Source organism: Pteropus vampyrus, unplaced genomic scaffold (assembly GCF_000151845.1).
Source record: "Pteropus vampyrus isolate Shadow unplaced genomic scaffold, Pvam_2.0 Scaffold18, whole genome shotgun sequence".
In the NCBI taxonomy this organism is placed as follows: Eukaryota; Metazoa; Chordata; class Mammalia; order Chiroptera; family Pteropodidae; genus Pteropus; species Pteropus vampyrus.
This window is the reverse complement of record NW_011888799.1, coordinates 5,391,276-5,414,102: the sequence shown is the minus strand read 5'-3', so window position 1 is coordinate 5,414,102 and position 22,827 is coordinate 5,391,276. Positions and strand designations below refer to the sequence as shown.

Sequence of the window (22,827 nt, the reverse complement as noted above, 5' to 3'; positions counted from 1 at the left end):
ATCCTTACAGGGCTACCTTAAAGGGTCACTAATGGAATTTGAGCTCTCAAGAAATTACCACCTATATTGTTTCACTCATCCTGTGATTCATTCATTCAGCAGGCTTTTATTTTGTGTGCCCAGCACCATAGTAAATACCAAAAATTGAATAGATAAAATGGCTTTTGAAAACTGCAAAGGACAGAAAATATTTTCCTTATTAAATTCCTCACTGATACGAAGGTCTCTTTCTTTGGGTTAATGGCAACCTTTTTGTTTGGAAATGTCTACTTTTCCATGAAATTAAATAGTAGTTAAAGCCTTGAAAGAAGCAAGACTGCAATGGGCTGAAACTATTGATGTATCAACCCCAAGGGAGTGATTCGTTACCTTTTTACGGAAGAATCAGGTCTGTGTCCTTTGTGGTTTCCTTCACATCTCTGGAGTAGTTATGACTTCTCAGTCCCACACTCCCCCATTTAAACCGAAATTCCTCTTCTCTTCCTGACCTGCTATCGGGTGTCGGTGTTTGAATGCATACTGCCTGTGTGTCAGACTCACATTACCATCATTAACATGAAAAGAATTACAGCCTTGTGCCCCATGACCTCGTTCTGTTCGCAGCTCTGCTATGACTGTCATTCACAAATGCCTAAAGTGTGCTTATCTTAGAAGTCTCAAGATTAAGAATTAGTCAATAAAACAAGAGGGATATAATGGTAATTATATCTAGCAAAGCTGCAATTTGTGACCCATTTTACTTTAAAAGAAATAATTCTTTAAAAATAAATGTAGCTTTGTTGTGTTTTTTTTATAGACAGTACTAATGACTATACTATAAGAGGATGATTTATGCATACTCAGCTGCAGTGACTCTACCTGTAAGTTCCTTAAAAAGGTGTGCATCCACTTCCAGTCGTTTTCAGACTAAATTAGCCTGTAAACAGATTACTGAGTTTAACACATGAAATTATATATTAACATCTTGTTTTAAGATAAATATGCAAATAAACTACACACATGACAAAAACTAGTGATACGTCTTTGACAAAAATATTTGGCATATTTGAAGCCTACTATTGACATAAACAAGGTATTTTCTTTATCCTGATAGGCTGAGAAAGTTGTTTTCGGGGGGGGTGGGTTCCCAAGTAAAATGCATATTCTAAAAATTATAATTAATGCCCCAGTCTCACTTTCTGTCCATGGTGGGGTTGGGAGGTGTTGAGAGAAAAGGGGACCTGATGGCAGAATGTACAAGATGCAGGTAAGGAGTGAGATTATTTTTTTTTATTGAGATGTAGCTCTGAGTTCATTGTTGCTATCTCTGATCTGAGATATATTTTTTCATATTAAATAAAATATTATGGTCTGTTTAAAATTATTGATAGGACTCTACAGATTAAATTTGTTCAGTGCCTAGTTTCAGTGCTTTCAAAGAGAATTATATGTTCCTTTGGCCATTTAGACATGCCACAATAAATATATAAAGCAATTGTTTAAAACAAATAGTCTGATTTCCTAACATTTCTATTGGTCAGCCACCATTCCTCCTTTCCTACATTATATTATTAAACTAGTTTTACTACAATACTAATGAGTAGCAGAGTACAGAAAACTTGGACTTCGGAGTCAAGACAGTCATGAGTCAAATAAGAGTTCAAACACACTAACTGCAGTAAATTTGGGCAAGGTATTTAACTCTATCAGAGCTTCAGTTTACTCAGTAAAATGTAGGAAATAATGCCTACTTATTAAGTTTGGAGTATTAAATTAGATGACTTAGCACCTCACAGTACTCGATAAGACTATTCAATTATCAATAGTTATTACTAGATGGCAGTACAATTTTAGTGATATTCCACATGTTTGTGCTGTACTATTTAAAAACTAGCAGGAAAGGACCTCAGTATCTCCGAAGTGAGGACAGTACTTAGAGCAACTGTGAAGTTTAATTTAGACGAGAAAACATATAATGTGCTTCTTATAATCACCACCATACATTATGCCAAACATTTACATACAGTCATTTACAAATACTATCTTAGTTAATGTTTAAAACAACCCAATAAGTAGTTACTATTATCCCCATTTTACGGGGGAGAAAACCAAGATACAACTTGCCCACTCAATCACCTTTTCAGATTACAGATGAAGCTGAGACAAGGGTAAAACTGTTGTGTCTGAGTTCAGGTTAGTGACAGGGACAGCCCTAGACCCTAATTTTTAAAGACTGAGGTACTCAGATATCCACATATTAAATGCAGAATGTTGAAACCTAAAATCCAGATTTATTTCCCCTTTCACATTAGTAAAATATGCTTATGTCCCTAAAGCTTAAAAATAAAGAGATTTACTGGGGGTGGGGGAAAACAGGAATAAAATACATAAATGTGGTATGAATAAAGACAAGCAGTATAGTACACAGTGCAATCCCTGTGGTCTCAAGGTCCTGAGTGTCTAAGGGGGCAATGCGCGAGTTCAGGCTTCAGCGAGGAGAGACCTACTGGATCACAAGAACACTGTTGTGTTTACAGCTGCAAATATAGATGAAGTTTCAATCGCTTGCCTGCCACTCACCTCCTGCTGTGCGGCCTGTTTCCTAACAGGCTGCAGACCAGTACCTGTCCATGACCTGGGGGTTGGTGGCCCCTAATTTACAATAGGGTTTCAGCCAGGCCCATCTAGCAGATAAATTTGTTGCTCAAACCTTTATTCCTGCATCCAGGCTTATGGCTGACTGCCTGCAATTCCCAGGGTTCTCTTTGCAAATCCCTGCCCAATTCCCAGCCCTGCCCTCCTTAAATCCTTACTATTATTACTTCAAGCTATTCTTTCTCTCTATAGAGTCCTAATCCTCTTTAAAACAATATATTTATACCTCAACACCTCAGCAGTGTTTATGGGGCAGGTCATCAGCAGTTGACCCACATGAAAAACCATTTGGATTTTAGATTCCTCACTTAGGGGCCCAAGTTATATTTCATTTATATATTTTCTTAACGTGAGCACAGGTAACATTATTTAATCACTCCTCAATGTTGTTTAAATATCAATAGATATGAAGAGTGGGCCCAGATGACACCATCTTCACACCAAGCTAGATGAGGTGCTGTTGGTTCAGAGCCGCAGCAGCTGCTAGGTGCATGTTGTCTTCAGGGATGATGAGATGGGGAAAAGGTTGAAAATCACTGGGCTAGATGGTCTTCAGGGCCTCTTCCAGTTCTAAAGCCTTATTATCTTTTCACATCAACAAATATCTGCTAATCCACGCACTCTCAAAGGAGTCAAGGGGAGTCGTCTTATAAAATTAAGGCGTAATAGCTCACATTAATTTAGCACTGTGTTCACTCAACAAGTTATTCAACAAGTATTTGAGTCCCTTGTATGTTCTAAACACAGTTCTAGGCACTAGGAATTCTGCAGTTTATATGGTGAAGTCCCTCTGCTCAAGGATCTCAGACTCAGTGGGGAAGACATAAAAAAAGAATAAGAGTTCCAGCTGCAGTTAAGCACTATGAAGAAAATAGAATAATGTCAGAATCACTTGAGCAGCTACTCGAGGCGAAGCTGGGGAAGTTCTCTCTCAGGAGGGAGGAATGTCAAGAAGGAGGCAGCCATGTGAAGACCTGGAGGCAGAGCGGTGCAAGTAGTGGGACAATCAATGCTAAGCCCCAATGAGCTTGCTGTGTCTGTGGACAAGGGCAGAGAAACAAGACCGAGTAGGCACCAGCTAGATCATGTGATGCATCATGGCTGTGGTAAGGCATGTAGATCTTATTCTGATTGTAAATGGGAAATCATAGGAGGTTTGGAGCAGGAGAGTTATAGGATCTGATTTGTGCTTTAGAATATACTTCTGCCTACTGAGTATGGACTGTAAGGATGGAGTTGGCAAGAGGGGTCAGTAAGACTGGTTAGGACCTGCTGCAGTGGACCAAATGAAAGGATGTAGCCTGGACTAGAGTTGCAGTAGTGGAGGTAATGAGAAGTGATTGGATTCAAAATATAGTTTCGAAGCAGAGCTGATGGACTGACTTACTAATAGAATGAAACGAGATCTAAGTGAAAGAGAATTCGAGGATGACTCCTAGTTTTTGGCCTAAGCAACTTGATAAATAATGATGCCATTACAGAGATGGAGGAAGGTTGAAACGGGATTGGGGAAGTAAAGGAGTAGTTTGGTCTTGACCTTGCTAAGTTCGCAATCTAAGTGTAGATATCCAGTGGATAGCTGGGTTCATGAATCGAGTTGTGGAGAGAGGTCCAGGCTGAAGATGTAAATTTGGAAGCTCTCAGCCTACAAATGGTTTGTAATGTCAGAGGATGAATGAGTTCTTCTAGGGAGAGTGTAGGTAAGAGAACAGTACTGAGGGCGAGCCTGGGAAGCCTCCAAGCATGTTGAGATTTGGTAAAAAAGAGGAAGTGCTAACAAAGAAGACAATCAGTAAAGTTGTGAACTCAGAGAATGTGGGTTCTTTAAACCTAAAGTATTTGGAGAACGAATTCATTTGGTGAACTATGATGAATCTGCTGGCAAGTCGAATAAGAAATGTAGGTAATTGGTGACTACTATAGAAGTCTTTTTCATGCAGTGACAGGGATGAGCATCCAACTGGAGTAAGCTGAGGTGAGAATAAGAAAGATGAAGACACACAACAGTTTGAGAATGTTCAGTTACTAGTGCTACCTTAAAAAAATGTCTCACACTCAGTGGCTGAAAACAATGACATTTACTTTGCACACAAATCTGCAATTTAGTCAGGGCTCTGTGGCGTCATCACCTCCATTTGGTATCAGCTGGGGTGGCTGGAAGGCTGAGGCTGGAGCCATTCATTCACCCGCACGTCTGGTGGTTGAGGCTGGCCATCAGCCAGAACCCCTCCATGTGCTCTGGGCTTCCTCACAACATGGTGGCTGGGTTCAAGGGCAAGTCCTGAGAGAGAGATGGGCAGAAACCCTATTGCCTTTGATAACCTAGCCTTGGAAATTATATGATGTCACTTTTCCCCATTCTCTTCAGTGAGGTAGTCAAAAAGTCTCATCAAGGTTGAAGAGAAGGAGAAATAGACTCCCTCCTTGATGGGAGAAATGTGAGATCAGATCTACTTCTGTGCCATTTTGGAAAATAAATCTGCCACAGGGGGATTTGTTAAAAGGGGAGCCAAAATTAGGACTCTGGGTTGAGGGGAATGTGGGCAGGACCAGTGGATCCAGGGATTCAGAGTGCCCAGAGTCCACAATAGTTTAAGTGTTTTAATTTTTTTTAAATTCAGAAGAATGAGTTTAATCCAATCTGGACTAGACTGAATTATATTAATCTTTATATCAATGAGTGATAAAATATGTTAAATCCTTAAATTCCATATTTATTTATTCCATATTTTTATTATGACCTATGAAGGTAAAAGTACATAGGTCCATGAAAGTCGTAATGGGACGCTGAATGTGGAAGGCAGGATTTTTGTTGTTTTATTTGGTTTTAATAAAGATGATATTAAAGCATGTCTTCAGATGGGAATGATCCATTAGAGAAGGATAAACCAAGGATGCAGAAGAGAAAAGGAATGATTAATTGTAGGAAGGAAATGCATCCTACACTTGAATAGGCAGAGCGATGAACTCTAGAAAATTAGTGGAGAAGCTGACAGATGGAGAAGAGAGAAAGGGACATTGCTTCCACTGAACCAGGAAGAGCTCACAGTACATGAGTACAGAGGCAGAAAAGTGTGTCTATGCTGGGAAGGCGAGGTGGTTGTCTAATGTTATCTATTTGTGAAGTAAAACATGAGACAAGGTCAGCTGAACATAGGAGTAAGCGGAGGGTTTGAGGGCAGGAAGCGTTGTGGAATAGTCATCTCAGGGAGCGGGAGACTGAAGTCAGCAGGGAAGAGTATGTGGTACGATCCTCTGGTGTGACCGACTTGAGTGCAACCAGCATGATTTTATGATTTTCTCCAGCCGTGATCAGCCTCCTGGGTGCAGGTGAGGTGTTAATGCATAATTAGTGGTTAGCTTTAGCCAGGGGTCAGGTTTTGCCAAATGAGTAGTTAGAGAGAGAGAGGGGTGCAAAGGTCAAGGTCACGGCAAGGAAATGGCAAGAGAGCTGGGCCGCAGATGAGGAGGATAAAGAGGAAAGCGAGGATGTGAGTGACGTAACAGATATTTTTTAAAATACGAGATCAACAAGTTGCACGTCACAATAAGGCTGATGAGTTATTGGAGTGCAGGTGTTCGAATAAGTGAGCTGGAAGGAGAAGCGACAGTGATGTTTGAATGTGTCAGAGGGAGTACAGAAATGTCTGATATCAAGGTCGAGGGTATGGCTCTCAAACTCTGTGTGTATTGGGAGGAACTGGAGGACTTGTTAAAACACTAATTGCTGGGCCCACCCCCAAAGTTCCTGATTCAATGGGAGAGGTGGGGCCTGAGAATTTGCATTTTTAACAAACTCCCAGATGTTCCAGCTGCTGGCCCAGGGACCACAAGCGAATGGGAGGCCAAGGTGGAATGGAAGAAAAGCTCTCTAGAGAGCAAGGGAATTTGAGGCCAGGATGTGAGATGAATCCAACTCTTCACCTAGATGTGGATGACTCTGAGCTGATGCTTTGAGACACGTGGTGAAGTCATCAGTGAATAATGGCAACAAAGATGAATACATGGAGGGTGGCTTCGGACACAGTTTCGAAGGGACTGGCATTTTTGAGGAAGAAAAGAGAAAAGGTGAAGGAAACAATTAAGAGCAAGGAAGAGACTAGACCTATTCTCCAGACCCTGAGGGATGTGGGACATGGGAGAAAAATCCATCAGCACTTGAAAGAGGGAGTGGCGTTCTTACTTCAGGAATGGCAACTTTGAGAGATTGGGGATGTATGGTGTCAGAGGCCATGAGAGAGGGCATCAGGCCTGGAGATGTACAAGACTATTCAGGATGAACATCCAATGGGAGACAGGCAGTGTTGCCCCTAAGACTAAGAGACTCATTGGAACCACTGCCCCTAAAATCTTCTAGAAAAATCAGTGCTCCAAGTTTTCTGATTTCTTGGAGGAGTCATTTTTCTACTACATTAAAACAAGCATGAATTGATGCAAAAACAAATTTGCATGAACCTTTAATAAAAGAGAGACTTCAGAGATAATTTTAGCCATTCTCCCAGATCCTTCTCACATATCATACTTTGGAGAGAAAGTAGGAAAAGCCTCTAGATCCTGGGTGAAGGGTGTTTGTACTTTAATTTAGAAAATTTAAAGAGAAACTTCCAAGACTCAACTTAAGGAATCAATAAAGGGTGTGGTCTATAATAGAGCTAATGACATTGTGCTGGGGACTAAGTTAGCTCGTGGACAGAGCTGCTCACCTAGAGCCCTTCACATCATAGATTCTGCTACTACTCACCAGACCAGGTGCAGAAGTGAGCCCCAGATCCCCAGCAGATTCTATTTTATGGGCTAGAAGTTGGCCCAGCTTCCTCTATGGACTTGAGTCTCCCCTGCCTCCAAGATGGGCCTCTCTGGAGCAGTGTGGTGCCCAACTAAAGGAACAGGAAGTGTGTATGAGATGGGAGGGTCTCAGCCGTCTTTCCAACTTGTCTTCAGCCACTCTCCCTCTTTCTACCTCAGTTTCTTCCCCTTCTCTCTCTTCTGCCAGGCAGCTTAGTTGAGTGGTTGACAAGACAAACGGGAGGGGTCGGGCTGGGGGAGCTTAGCAGGCTGGAGGTCAGACCTCCCAAGAGAATCTTCTAATGATCTTAGGGCGCTTAGCTGGCCTGGTTCCGCCCTCTTTGTCGCCTGCCCCCTAAACTGTCACGTTCAGTTGTCCAGGAGATGGTGAAGAGGCTGGCTGAGCAAAGGAAAGGGAGGAAAAGGACCGCAACTTAAGGAATCCATCAGCAGAAGCCCGGAGGAAGCACAGACCCTTGCTCCCTGACATTCTTGGGGGCCAGGATGGGGCAACAGTTCAGCTGGGAGGAGGCGGAGGCGGCCGGTGAGATGGATGTGGCGGAGCTCCAGGAGTGGTACAAGAAGTTCGTGGTGGAGTGTCCCAGCGGCACACTCTTCATGCACGAGTTTAAGCGCTTCTTCAAGGTCACAGGCAACGAGGAGGCTACCCAGTATGTAGAAGGCATGTTTCGAGCCTTCGACAAGAACGGGGTAAGGCACCCTGAAGGGGAGGATTGGCAGCCAGTCCACCTGGCATATTTCTCATCCTTAAGGGAGCATCCTCGGCAGGGACTCCTGGTTCCCCAGTCCTCCTGCTCTTCTTTTCTCTCCATTCCCCTCTCACCACTTCTGCCTCATCTTTTCTCCAAAACTCCTCTCTCTCCCCATCGTTTTGTCCCTTCCCATCTTCTCTTCCCTCTGCCCTGTCCCTCTGCTTCCATCTGACTCTCCATGTCTGTCTCTTCTTACTGAGAGCTGAAGGTAGGCTTGGCAGAAGGGCATATAGCCTAGTCCTCTCTGTGTATTTCCGGCCAGGGGCTTGCAGCCCTAGGACCTGGTTTCTCACACACACACACACACACACACACACACACACACACACCCAGATCCCCTGCCAGTCTAATGATAAGGAGCAAAGGAGCTGTCCCAAGTGGGACAAGTTTTCTTGGCATAGACTGTGAGCTCCCCATCGATGGGCCCTTTGAATTGAGGCTGGTCAGGTCTTCCCCACCAAGACAAGAATGCTGGAGAAGCCTCCTTCATGGACTGGGACATGGATGGATTATTACTCTTCAAGTCATGGACGATCCCATGATATCATTCAACCACAGGGTTTCTTTAAGCCCTCCCATGACACCAGCAGCTAAGAGGGTAATATATTTTATAAATTCACACCTGGAAATTGAATTAAAAAATGGAAACTCCTTCATTATTTAAAGTCATCCAGTCTAGCGCCTCTGCAATCCTTTAAACCATTAGAGTTACTTCAAATACTTATTTGAGCCCTCAAAATTGAAGGGTGTGCGTTGGACCTAGGTAATTAATCTTAAGAAATCAACAGTACCCCACTTCTCTGAGCATGGAGACCTTCACTTCCTAGGCTGAATCATGCGGAGTGCTGAGCAGTCAATGCACATCTCAGCTCCTGTCAGGGAATGGGGTCAGCGTCTTTTGTAAAACAGAAACCTCCTTGGAAATGAATCCTATAAACTCCCTCTCAGGAAACATAGTGAGCAGACTTCCCAAAGCTCCTCCTTTCTTCAGTCTCTGAGTCAGCAGCAGCCCCATGAGGGAGCATGCAGAATTTGTTACTTCGAATTAAATGATGAGAAAACTAGGGCAAGAGGATGTGAATTGATTTGCCCAAGATCATACACTCAGGGATCCTCACTTCCAGGCAAGTGCCCTTGCCTAGAAGGCAGTTACTTTTTTTAGAGAGAAAAAATGATTTTAAAAAAAGGTCATATATGACAAAACTTACTATCATAAATATATCAATCTTCCCCATACTTACCTAAAAATCCAATATAACAATTTAAGATCCAAAAAGGATTATTAAGCCCCTGGACATCATATAGCTGTACCCCTTATACCTCATCACTTCTTACAAATTAGCATATATATTCATCAATTGCTTTTTTCCCTTTCTTTATAACTTTTATTTTGATAGGATTTCAAATTTACATTCAAACTTGCAAGAATAATAATGCAAGTAACTCCCATGTACAATTTAGCCAATATTTACATTTTTTTGAATATTTGCTTTATCATTCTCTCTCCTCCACACACACACACATATAATTTTTAAAAAGAAAGTTAGAGACGTTGAGCCTTTTTACCCCTAAGTATTTCAGTGTGTTTCTCTTAAGAATAAGGATATTCTTTTAAATAACCTACCATAATTATCAAAATCAGGAAATTTAACATTGCTAGAAATCTATTACATAATTGACAATCCATATTCAAGTTTGGTCAGTTTGTCCTGATAATGTCCTTTAGTGCTTTTTTTACCTTTATCTTTTGGGGGGCTGGGGAGGGAGGAGGGTTGGAAGCGGTCTAATGATGCATTGCATTTACTTGTCTCCTTAGTCTTTAATTAGGAATCTTTCTTCTCAGCTTTTCTTGTCTTATTTGGCCCTGACATTTTTGAAAATTGCAGGCCAATTATTTTGGTTTGTCCAGTGTTGCCTTGCGATTAGATTCAGGTTTTACACTTCCGGCAGAAACGCCTCAGAAGTGACGTTTTTCCTTCTCAGTTCATCACGTCAGGGGGCACGTGAAGTTGGTCTGTCACATTACTGGGGTGGTTAACTTCATCATTTGCTTATGTGGTGTTGGCCTGGTTTCTCTACCGTAAAGTTAATATTTTTCCTTTGTAATTAGTGAACATTTTATAGGGGGATACTTTTAGACAAAGTAAATATTCTGTTACTCATCGAATTTTCATCTACTGAGTTTGGCGTCTATTGATAATTTTCTAATTCCACTTCCCTTTCTCTGCTTATTAGCTGACAATATACTGGAAGGAAGAACTTTCTTAGAAGGTGTACTAAGTTCATCTGTCAGACACTGAGCCTTCTTTCTTTTCTCTTCCTACTTAGTCTCTGTCTCCAAACCCACATCCAACTCCCCTTCCCACCTCAGCACAATCTTTAGGTCAGGAAGTCTCAGTTCTGGGCCATTGATCTGAGATTTCTAGGGCAAATAAAATCAAAAGAGCTCATAGAGCTAGCTCACATGTCAAAATCTGGGGTGATGGAAAACGGGTGTGGTGGAGGCGAGGAGGGAGGAACATCTCATCTCCGGGGCCACTCTCCTTTGTAACACTCTTCTCTCTGTGCTGTTGCCCTGTGACGCACTGGAATGGAAGAAAAGGGAAGCTCAAATGTCACTTGGGATCCTTATGTAACATGTGTTGGGGTCAGGGCTGGCGCGCAGATACAGCCAATTCAAGGAGAAACAGGGCAGATGACTCCACAGAGCAGATCACACGCTTGTCGATTCCACTCCCACTCCTGAGTAGGCAGAGCCTACTCAGTGGTCCTCGGTTGGTAATTAAGGCTGACGAGGGCGGATACACAGCTGATGAGATTAGTTTGGGCTGGAAGCTTCCTGGTAGTGTCCCCGGGGTTTGCGATAACCTCACAGGTGAGATCACTTGTCAGGAAGGGTTTACTCTAGAACGAGCCCCTAGAACAGGAAAGGGTTGTGGGGTGGAAGAAACTCTCCTCTACTCTCAAGATTCTTTTGGCCGTTCTAATAATCAAATGGTCATGATCCTGATTAGCAAGAAAAAATAAACAAATTTAATATATACATATGTATGGGAACCCCACATACAGGAGAGAGTCAGAGACCCCACAGGCATGAGATGTTCAGAGACAGAAAGGGAACATGGGTATAAGACAGTCTGAGCTGGGAATGAGGTAAGGTGCCTTGGGGGCTTCAAAAGGTCATTGCAGGAACAGCAGAAGTGTATTAAACAGAATTGGTTGCCCTACCCTATAGGTAGGTCTAAAGAGGTTATTTCTGATAATCTCTTATTATGGGCAAGACCCCTAATTCAAATTCTTCTATGTAGTTAAGGGAGGGGCAGAAGTTTCTCTTGAGTCCTAGGCTAAAGTTGCCTTTAGTACAAAATGATCCGCCTACCACAGAACACATCTTTGGATGACTTGTTCTGGACTCCTTTGGGGTTATTGTGGAAAAACGTATTGTGTTGAGGAAGATATTGTGAGAAGGTTCCAGACAAAGAATGCAGGAGAATCTGGAGATCTAGAGAGTAGGGATTTGCCAGTGGTTTTGGTTTTGCTTTTCTCGCCTTGCTGCTGGACACTGGGCTCATTTTTTAGACAGTGATAGACACTGAGTGGAATAAGAAAGTTCTCCCCACTTAGTGAACTGAAGACCTGTAGCTCGAAAGTCTCAGCCTTAGGCAACTTATTTGACCTTTGAGTCTCTGATTCCTCACCCATTAAATGGGGGAAAACAGACCTGAAGGAGATGAGGTATGTAAAATAGATGGTTTCTTCCAGCCATTTTGCATAACTTTTCCTACTCAACTCTTATGCAAAAAGAAACATAAGATCAATTTTTAGTAAGCTTACTATATCATAATTATTAATGAAAATAGCCTTTTAAAGAACAACCAATTGGCATTGTACACCTTAAATTTACACGGTGTTCTTTAAAGGGCTATTTTGCAATTATATCTCAATAAAGCTGGTGAAAAAAACTGGAAACAAGCCAAATAACCTTCAATGAGTGAATAGAAAACAGACTCGGGACCATTCATGCAATGGAATACTACTCAGCAATGAAAAAGGAAGGAACTATTTATACATACAGCAATTTAGATGAATCTCCGGGGCATCACGCTGAGTGAAAAAAGCCAGTTTTAAAAGGTTACACATTGTACGATTCTGTTCCTATACCATTCCCAAGGTGAAACTATTCAAGGAATGGAGAAGAAATCAGTAGTTGCCAAGTGAGACAGTTGGGAGAAGAATGTGACTATTAAGAGGTAACACAAAAGAGTTCGTGTTGATAGTTACTTATATCTACGCATGTGATAAAATTTCATAAAATTACATACCTACAAAAGCTGCATTAAAGTCTAGTGGGGGCGGGTGTAGGAACAAACAGCCATTGCTAAAATCTACCCTAATGAAATTACCGGAGCTGTAAGAAAAAAATATATATGTACAAAGATGTTTACTGTGTAACATAAAATATTAAAACCATATTCAGCAAGAGGAACTGCCCAGAACCCCTCAAAAAAAAAAAAGTTATGATTTTAAATCATTTTGAAGACTTGAGACATTTTAAAATGAAAATCCAGGAAACGAAACTACAACTACAGTCTGACTTCAATTAGGTAAATACATGGTGGAGGGTGTGGAAGACCAGAAGGAATTATATAAAAGATGCTAAATAAAACACTTCAGGAGTTGAAGTAGGCTCGTTTTATTTTCTTCTTGGTTTTTCCTTAGGCTTTTTTGCTATTTCCCTCATTTCCTGCCGTGTTCGCTTGTTGGCTCACACCTTGCTCACCCAGGCACCCGTATCTGGGGCTGGGGCTCCAAGTGGCCTGACTTAGTGGGACAGAGGTGCTCTGGACCAGCAATGTCATTTCTGATTAAAATGTCAGTGGAATGACAGATACTCCTGGGGGAGCTGATGTCTCAGGCTTTGACTTAGAGAGCTGAGATCCCCAACCTGAAATATTTGAGGTCACGAGGTGTCAACCTCCTACAGCCAGCACCACCAGCCTCTCACCTCAAACTCTTCTGGAACCAAAGCTTGTTCTTCCCCTACTTCTCGTTTACTGCTTTTGGAATAATAGTCGCTGTCACATTTCTATTCAAGGAAGGTTTAGTTTTCTAGTCAGAATCACCTCAGAAGTGAACTAGGCCCCTCCTCCTTCCTCTCGCCACTTAGCACCTGAGTTGAGCTCTGTCCTCACACCTCTACCTTCCTGAGTGTGGGTGGCATGCAGGCCTGTCCTTCAGTTTAATGTCTGCCTGGGACCTAGAGGTGAGCAAGAGCTGAAGCCATTGCCTTGTTCACCTTCCCTTGGGCTCGGAGTGAATGAAAGTGCAAAGGAAACTTTCAATGTAAGCGCTGCTTTCTAATCTCCTTTCCAAACTACCTTGGTCTCAAATTCAGATTAAGTTGATCATTTATTCATTGATTCATAAATATTTATGAGACCCTGACTCTGGGGATGAGTGGCACTGCGCTAGGTGTGGAAGAGAAACAAAACCCATGTAAGCCCCTCTTTTCTTCAGGAGCATATAATCTAGCTAGAGAATGAGACATACCTACAAAACGGGCAACAATGACAGAGTAAGTTTCAAACTGTGCAGAATAGGTAGTAGGTGCTATGAATGTTAGAAGAGGGAGCGAGAGATCCTTGTGGCTAAAGTGGGCCAAAAAGGAAGGCTTCCTAGAGGTGGGGACCCTTGAGCTGAGCCTTGAAAGATGGGTAGGATTGGATGATCGTGGAGACTGGGAAATGATCTTGGGGCGGAGAACAGCATGGGCAAATATGCAGAAGCCACACGGACTGCAAGGAAGAGGCAAAGCCCTGAGTCTGTACAGATGGACAGCCCAGAATAGGGCACACGCCTGCACTCTGGGGATGTGAAGCAGTGGGCAGGAGGGGGTCTCACAGCTCCCACTCTCAATGCAGGATAACACCATCGACTTCCTAGAGTATGTGGCAGCCCTGAACCTGGTGCTGAGGGGCACCCTGGAGCACAAGCTGAAGTGGACCTTTAAGATCTATGACAAGGACCGCAATGGCTGTATCGACCGCCTGGAGCTGCTCGACATTGTGGAGGTTAGTATCTGCCCATGGGGCCTGGTACCTGGGCACAGGAGCACTGCTGGGCTCTGAGGGCCGGCTGATGAAGAGGGGGCCCCTGGGGCTAGGGTTTGGGAAGAGGCGCTGAAATTATTCAGAGTGTGCTTTCTGACCACAGTGGAATTAAGCTAGAAATCAATTATAAAAGATAAATTAAAAACTCCCATGTGTTTGGAAACTATGCAATACACTTCTAAATACTTCATGAATCAAAGAAATAATATCACTCACACACACACATATCCAAAGCATTGTGAACTGAAAAATAATGCAAACATAACAAAACTTGTGGAATGCAGCCAAAGCTGGGCTTGCGGAAACGTGTATAGCCTTAAAAAATGTATATTAGAAAATAAGAGGCCGAAAATAAATGACCTAAGAAGTCATCTCAAGAAATTAGAGAAAAGAAAGGTAAATCAAACCCAAAGATAGTAGAAGAAAGGAAATAAGAAAGAGCAGAGATTAATGAAATAGAAAAAAAATACGCAAGAGAAAATAAGTCAACAAAACCAAAAGTTGGTTCTTTGAAAAGACTAGCAAACATGATAGACTACTAGCAATAATAATCAAGGGGGAAAAAATGCCCACTAGAGCACAGACACTGACATGTGAACTGTGCTAAGCCTGTTACCCCCAGAGCCGCATTTACGGGGTGGCAGTTCTTAGCCCATTTTATAGATAAGGAAATTACCTCATGGAGGTTCTGTGTTTGCCCAAGTTCATTCACCAGAAGGTGCTGTAGCTGGCTGTAACCTGAGGCTCTCTGACACAGTCGGTGAGGGCCTGCTCTGTGCCAGGTGTAGCGCTGGGCAGTGAGGCCTTGGGGATCGGCCAGCTATGCCTCTGCCCTCAGAAAGCACCCAGTCTAGGAACTAAGGATAATCCTCATGTTTGTCTGTCTCTTCTCCATTTCACTTCACGAATGTTGCCTCACTGGAAGAGGAAACAGGGCAAAGGAGAAACCTCTTCTTTCCCCTCCAGTCCAAACACTCGTATCTCTTATCATCCTGTTTCACACACATAGATACACACATCCATAAATATACTACATTCTCTTTTCCTCTCTGAATCTCTATTTTCCTCTGTAAAGTGCTCTTTAGACCATCACAGTGCCATACACATCCCTCACTAGAGGTTTTGGTTTTTGGCTTTGGTGCTCATAGTGAAAACGCCAATGGTGTTGGGATGGGGTGACGTGTGAGGCCAGGTACTCCTCATTTGGAACTAGGCCAATGGGACCCTGAGAGAACAGCCTGAGGACAGGTCAGTTTTTATTTGGATCGGGGTCCTTTGGTCCTCAGATGCACAGCCTGGGGGACAGCGTTGGGGACACGGTGCTGAGGGACCTAGGTCTTAGGGGAGGGGTGGAGTTTGCAGGGTCCCATCAATGCCTCTGTGTTTTCTCTGACAGGCAATTTACAAGTTGAAGAAAGCCTGCAGGGTGGAGATGGAGGATGAGCAGCAAGGCCAGCTGCTCACTCCCGAGGAGGTCGTGGACAGGATCTTCCTTCTGGTGGATGAGAACGGAGATGGTAACTGGGGCAGAGACGGTGGCCCTCTCCATAGCACCCCCACTTCCTGGCCATGTGACCTTGGGCAAAGCCTTCCACCTCCTAACAACTGGTGTCCTCATCTATGAGCTGGGTGTGTAGAGGACTACATGAAATGACAAAGGGTGTCACTAGCACATGACATTTTAAGAGTGATTAAAATTCCTACTGGAGTTGCTGATGGAGGCCAGGTAAGCAGAGAGAAAGAAAAGGAGCTTTGGAGTCAGGCAGACATTTAAACCTCTCAGCCTGGTCTCCGTTTCCTCATCTGGAAGGTGGGGATAATACCTCTGAGAGGAATGGGGTAACATATTTAAGAGCCGGGCATAGGGGAGGCCCATTGAGGTTACTGGGGGTCTTCACCCTCGCAGCCCCAACACACCCAGAAGAGTCCTCAGAACATTTCGAGAGTACTGTGGTCACAAGCAAAACTCCAATTCATTTGCAAATAAAGTCCCTTAAAGAAATCCTTGAAGGTTCAAGGAGATTCGTGGAGGATCAGAGAATTGACAGGCCCCAAGCTTAGGCCCCGAGACTGAAACTGCAGGCTTGTTCGTATAAGAGCTATAAGTGCACACAAGAAGAGATGGCCTCTCCTGTCAACTCTTGCCCCCGACTCCATTTCTTCCATTCTCCTGAATGACTCTCTCCTGCCCCTTGCTCAGGCCAGCTGTCTTTGAATGAGTTCATTGAAGGTGCCCGTCGTGATAAGTGGGTGATGAAGATGCTGCAGATGGATGTGAATCCCGGTGGCTGGATCTCTCAGCAGAGGCGGAAAAGTGCCATGTTCTAGAAGGGTCTGGGGCCCTGGGAGCCCTGCCAGAGTCCACAGGCCCCCACCAAGACTCTAGGCTTACCAGGTTTCTGGAGCAGTGGGAGGGCTCCTGGCTCAGCCTGCTTATGCCCACTCTTATCCTGGCAGCCCTGTGAAGGGGATGGGGCTGCACGGGAAGGGGGAGGGGCTGTTGGTCTGACGCTGCCTACAGGGCAGAGCCTACTTACTGGGAGGGTTTACTGGGTGGTGAAGGGAATGGCTTGCTCACACTCTCCAGCGGCTCCTGGGCAAACTATGCCTTGGTTAGATGGTTGTTGGGGTCCCACAAATTCTTACATGGTTCTTAGCTGGAAGTAAGGGCAAACTGAGAGGCGGGGTCCTATATACCAAGTTAGCAATGAGAATGCTCACATTGTATGAAGCAGACTGGTAGAAGGCAGGGGCTGGAAGGCGGTGAGTCTGAAGAAAAAGTAGGAGTTGGGTGCGGGGTGAATAATAATTACATCCCCAGCATCCTGAGGGGTGTTCATGAGAGGATGCTTGCCTCCTCCTCTCCAAGTTGGCTGCACCAGGTACGTCAGCAAGGGAAACCTGCAGCAAGTCAGGCCATGGTCTCCTGCCCTTGGAGGGGTCAGCCGTGCTTAAGGGGCTGTTTCAGCTCTACCCTGGTGCTGTTCCCCTAGCCCCTGCTGCCACCCCAACCCTCTTCTTCCCCTCCCTACCCCTCACCCCCTACACCCACCTCTCCAACCCTCTCCCCAGCAGGGACCTTCCACACTTTCCAGCCATAGCCAAAATGCATCTCTAATGGATCGGATCGAGAAGCCTTCCCTCTGTCTCCAGGGATAATTGGAAGCTTGACAACCTGAGTTCTACGTCAGGCTCTGCCTCCAACTGCTGTGTGACCTAAAATGGCCACTTCTCTGCTCTGACCTTGGTTATCTCATCTGCACGGTGAGCAGGCTGGACTACACTAGCAGTTTTCGGATTTATTTTTTTAGATGTAGAATTACTTTTGTTATACAAACTCTTGTGTGTAATCCCAAAATAGAAACTAGATTAAAAGGGTGCCGCTCTGGTTGAAGGGGAGCTGAGCAACTCAGACCCCTCCCATCCCTGGAGCCAGAGGCTCTTCTGAAAACACAAATTAAAAACCAGGGCCCTGGACCAGTTTTACCTCTGTGAGACCATTTAAAGTGGGACCTGGAAAAACACTTGCTTTACCTTGAATGAATATGCTTCTATGTTGATGTATAAAAAATAAAATTAACCTGTTGAACCTATGATTTCATCGGTATGATATTCATATAAAGATTTCTTTAGAAATAAATTTTAGGTAAAAAACAGTTGATTAAAAAAGCAATAATCCAGGTGGCACACAGATATGCCCCAAATCATAAAGGTGGTCTGTGAATGAGGTTGGGAAAATGTCCTTATTCTACCCAGATACGCTCCTCATTCTGACCTTCAGGATTTCCCAAGAGGCAGGCACCAAGAGAAGCAACAGAAATGTCAATTCCTTGTTTTCCAGGCTGCCTCTGGCATTGACCTCCACTGTCCCTCCATGTCTGTGCTCAGGCCCTGGCTGGCTTCCCAGTCTGAGGTGGTTCCAAGTGATGGACAGGACGGATGTGAGCAAAACACATTCTCTCATCCCCGCACCCCCCACCCCACACACATACACCTGGGCAGGAGCCCTCTGCAACCTGGGGCTTCATTCCCCTTTCCCCGTTTTTCTCCCTCCCACCCTGGATTATTATTTACTCCCCGCACTCCCCCACACCCAGCTGAAGTGAAGACTCAAAGCCCAGAAGAAATAGTGTCTTTGAAAAAATGCGCACAACTGCTCTAGCCTATGTCTCTCCCCAGGTTCTTGGGCAGGTATTTCTAAAGCTGGGGCACGCAAAGAATGGGGATGAGGCCCACCTGTAACAGACTGCTCCATTTCCCAGCTGCTGTCAGGTGTCACTGCAGCGAGAGGGATTTAGATGAGACCAGGGATGGTCGGGTCACTTGTAATGAGTCACATACCTGTGGGGAATTGGGCAGCACCACATGCCTCTCACGGGACAACGAGTGAAGCATGAGGGTGTTGTGCAGGCACTTCTAAATAAATATGGTTTTCCTCTTGATAAATGATGACTTTCTATAGTACCACTCCACCTTCTTTCACTTTTTGGCCAATATCCACCTAGAACAGATCCTCCCAGAGTGTCTGAATGTGTGCACATGTGCGCACACACTGTGCCTGGTCATTTAGTCGTGATTCAGATCTCTACTGCCATCCAAACATTCCATCCCTGTCTCCTTGGTAGCATTGTAACTTCTTGAAGGAGTTTACTATTTTTCCTATTACTGGGGCCCTGGATGATGCTCCTTAAAAATGGATATGATGATCCCTTATTGTTTCAAATTTGGTAAAATTTAAATTCTAAGAGATATCCCCAATTACACCTAAGAAAGCTCCTCCTCACATTACACAGCCCCCACGTGACACACATACATCCCACAGAATGCACCTCCCACACACCTTCTTCTCCATATGCAACCTCAATTCTTCTTTCATGTTCAAAGTTAAAGGTCACCTCTGTGAGGCGCTCTCTGAGTCAGATTTGCTCATAGTTCCCTGTGCTCCTACAGGACTCCATTCACAGTGTCTCTAATTTATACACACACACATACACACACACACATATAATAATATATAATATATAATATATAGTACATAATATATAACATATAACATATAACATATAATATATAACATATATAAAATGATGCTTAGCTTGTGAGTTCCTTGAGGATGAGAACAGTCCTCTCCTTTGCATGTCTAACATCTAGCACTAGTACAGAGTAGGTGTTCAATAAACGGGAGGAAAAAATCAATGCAAACCACACGAGTAGGCTCGGGCAGTCCTAGGGGTCCTTGCAACACCAGGATGGAGGCTGCTGCCACAAGATCTGTAGGATTCCATCAGAGTCCTCGGAAAACCCAGCTCTGCCTCAGGGCTTCCATGTCTAGAAGAGAGTGGGACTGGAGAAGCTCATTGGGGGAAGCTGGGAAAAGCGGTGGGAGGTGCCAGAAAGGGTAAGGGAGGAGCCTAAAGGCAGAGGGGTGTTGAGGAGCACCCCCGATTAGAAGCACTCACTATCAGCTGAGTCACGCAGAGGGTTCAGAGACCATTCCTCACCATCCCCAGCTCTGGACTCCAACCCCTACCCCTCTGCTGCCACCGTGCACCCCAAGGAGGCGAGCTGAGACTTTGAGTTCAATAAACTCTATAGTATTAAAACAATGGTAACAACAGCAGCATCACACACCCACTCCCCAACACAGAAGCATCGGGTCAGCGGACTCAGCCGGCTGCCTCAGCCGCCCCACCGCCAGCCCCCTCGTCTTGCTCCCCATTTTGGAGCCTGCGCACAATGCTGGTAAGGTCCAGGCTTCGTGTCAGCGTCTCCAGGAGCATCTGGTCCTTCTGGACGCCCTCCATGAACTCTTCCAAAGAAAGCTCTCCTGGAAGAGAGAAGGGGAGTCATGGGGAGGAGGGTCTTCACATCTACTTGGTATCATTACACCAGGGCCCAAAGCTGGAGTCTTGCAAGGGAGGACAGAGCCAACGCAGGGAGAAGCGGCTGTGAGTGGGACAGGCAAAGGAGCCAGAGACCAAAGTTTGGTCCAGGGCTCCCTAAAATTCAGCTCTGTGGCTGGGGCCTTACAGCCTAGTGACTCCCCCCCGGGGACCTCCACACCAGTCTCCTCACCATCCCCATTGACATCGATCTTGGAGAACACTGTATCGGTAAACTCTTCTGCACTCATGGTGGTGTCACTGTAGGGGTTAATGGTTCGGATGGCCTGGAGGGGAGAAGGAGGAGAAGTGACAAGACCCATTTTAGGATAGGACAGTGGTGGAGTGGAGGCCGTGACAGCTCCTCTGGCTCCCAACAGCAGTGGTAAGTAGAGGTCAAGGTGCTGGAGCAGTGGGGTGGACAGCAGAGGCAGAGCTGGGACTTAAGAGCTTACACAGTGTCTTGGTACAGATGAGGGAACTGAGGCCCAGAGAGGAGAAGAAATGCAGGGGGGGGGGGGGAGGCGGGGCTGAGATCACGCAGCTGGTGAGGGCCAGAGCTGCCACGGAGACCCTCGATTCCATCCTACCACCTTCTGAGATCACAGTTCTGCCCACTGAAGACCCAACCCCCAGGCTCTCAGCTCAGGGCCTCTGTCCCTGCCCCAGGCCCAGCCCTCTGCACTTGGAGTTACCCGGATAATCGTGAGCAGCTCATCGCGGTCAATGCATCCATTGCCGTCAACGTCGTAGAGCTTGAAGTACCAGCGCAACTTCTGTTCCACCTTCCCCTTGAGGACCAAGCTGAGCGCTGCCACGTACTCCATGAAGTCAATGTAGCCGTCCTGGGAGAGGGGATGAGGAGACTCCTTGAGCCCACCCCAGGCCCTGCTCTGTGCCCCTCCCCCTTTGTGCCCCTGTTTCCAGCATCTGTCCTGGACACCTCCCATTGCCCACCCTGCCTGCCCCAGAGACTGCGATCAAATTCGATAAAGTGACCCCCAATCGGATGTGAATGACTGGTGCTATGTCTTCACAGGCATTTGGGTTCCAGCTGTCACTGGCTGCTTCCCTGTTCTCAAACTTGAGCCCTGCCAGTTGCAAGGTGATTGGAGGTGAGAGGAGAGAAACTGAATTCCCAGGGATGGGGGTATGGTTTGGATGAGTTTTTTGGAGCTGGGTTAAGGGCAGTTGGTAAGGATTGCCTTTCTCATTGTTTCCTTTATTCTTCGAACTTAACTGAGCACCTGTTACATGCAGTGTTGAATCCTGGCTTCACCCTCTCAAAACTGTGGGATCTGGCGCAAATGACTCAATATGGCTCCAGCCCTTGATTTTTTCATCTATAATAATTATAATGGTACCTACCTCTGTGAGATTGTCATGGGATTAAATAAAGCAGTCAACACTGCCTAGCATATAGTAAGTACTCAATAAATGTTAGTTATTATTATTACTACTATTACTGTTATAAAGAGATCACTATGCCATCATGATGTGTATTCAGCAACAACACATCTAGACAGGACATTATAGAATCACAGAACAAGTGTGCCCAACTCTGCTGTGGAGAGGGCAGGAGAGGGGCTTAGGGTGGCTTCCTGAGGGAGGTGATGCCCTCACTGAGTCTTGGAGAGGTTGGCCATGGGGGAACGTGGCACAAGACAGTCCTGCGGGATATTTACTATCCAGCAAATGTTGACTAGCTGACCCTCTGCCCAGCCCTGCCAGCCCTGCCAGCCCTGCCAGCCCTATCAATGGGATCAGAAAAGCAGGGAGCACAGGCCTGCATCTGCCCTTCCCCCCACGCCTCCCCACACACTCAAGCCAAGTGAGATTGGGAGAGGGAAGCTTCTGTTTTGCAGAGAGTCTGAGCACTGTAGGGCAAGGAGCACTGGACTCAGAACATGTGAACTTGGAGTCTAGTCCCTATTCCTCCACTTAAAATCATAACTCCGGAACTAGTAAATTACTGAGAGGCAATTTTTGGGTCAGTGTGAAGAATTCTTTAACAAGCAGAGATGCCCATGCTGGAAGGGCCGGCCTCATGCAATAATGAGATCTCTGTCATTGCAAATGTGCATGCAGAAGCTAGAGCACTGTCATTAGGGATGTGGCAGAGGTCGGGCAGGACGGCCTCTGAGATCTCCTGGTTCTGTGCTGGCCTTTGGCCTATAGATGAGGCCTTAACCACTCTGAGCCCCACAGTGAGTGCCATGATTGTAGTGAACATTTGTGTGGTGCTTTCCCATGCCCAAGGACTCTCACAGATGCCTCAGCTCTTCCAATCCTTGTCCAACCCACCTCCCAGAACTATTGTCAGAATGGAGCAAGGTCCCTGTGCAACAATGCTCAGAGAAGCAAGGCAACAGCTAAGGAGGTTTTCTCTGGGCGAGAACACAGGGTAAGGATGCTTTTCATTTTTTATCTTTCTATATTGTTGGAAATTTTTACCTTTACCTAAAAGGGGACAATGGAAAGGTATAGGCTTTTGTGCCAGAAAGACCTCAACCACATCTTAGGAGAGGTGTGACCTTGGACAAGTCAAATGGCCTCTTTGAGGTGTAGTTTCCACAGTTGTAAAATGGGAATGACAGTATGTACTTCTCAAGATCGTGGTATGGATTAGATTCAGTAATACTA

The 22,827-nt window shown here is 45.1% G+C and overlaps 2 protein-coding genes across 2 annotated transcripts in view; one reads left to right on the top strand and one right to left on the bottom strand.

Moving 5' to 3' along the window:
• Window positions 1-7,923: 7,923 nt before the first annotated feature.
• Window positions 7,924-16,630, top strand: GUCA1B (guanylate cyclase activator 1B). The gene is made up of 4 exons (XM_011354618.1): window positions 7,924-8,130; window positions 14,114-14,263; window positions 15,699-15,819; window positions 16,503-16,630. The coding sequence occupies exons 1-4, from the start codon at window positions 7,924-7,926 to the stop codon at window positions 16,628-16,630; spliced, it is 606 nt and encodes a 201-aa protein (XP_011352920.1).
• Window positions 16,631-19,957: 3,327 nt separating this feature from the next.
• GUCA1A (guanylate cyclase activator 1A) overlaps window positions 19,958-22,827 on the bottom strand; it is an 8,208-nt gene continuing 5,338 nt past the window's right edge. The window contains exons 2-4 of the mRNA XM_011354617.1: window positions 20,880-21,029; window positions 20,378-20,471; window positions 19,958-20,129 (exon numbers count right to left, since the gene is read on the bottom strand). Coding sequence (XP_011352919.1) covers window positions 19,969-20,129; window positions 20,378-20,471; window positions 20,880-21,029 — 405 coding nt within the window. The 3' untranslated portion in view covers window positions 19,958-19,968. The remainder of the gene's footprint in view (window positions 20,130-20,377; window positions 20,472-20,879; window positions 21,030-22,827) is intronic.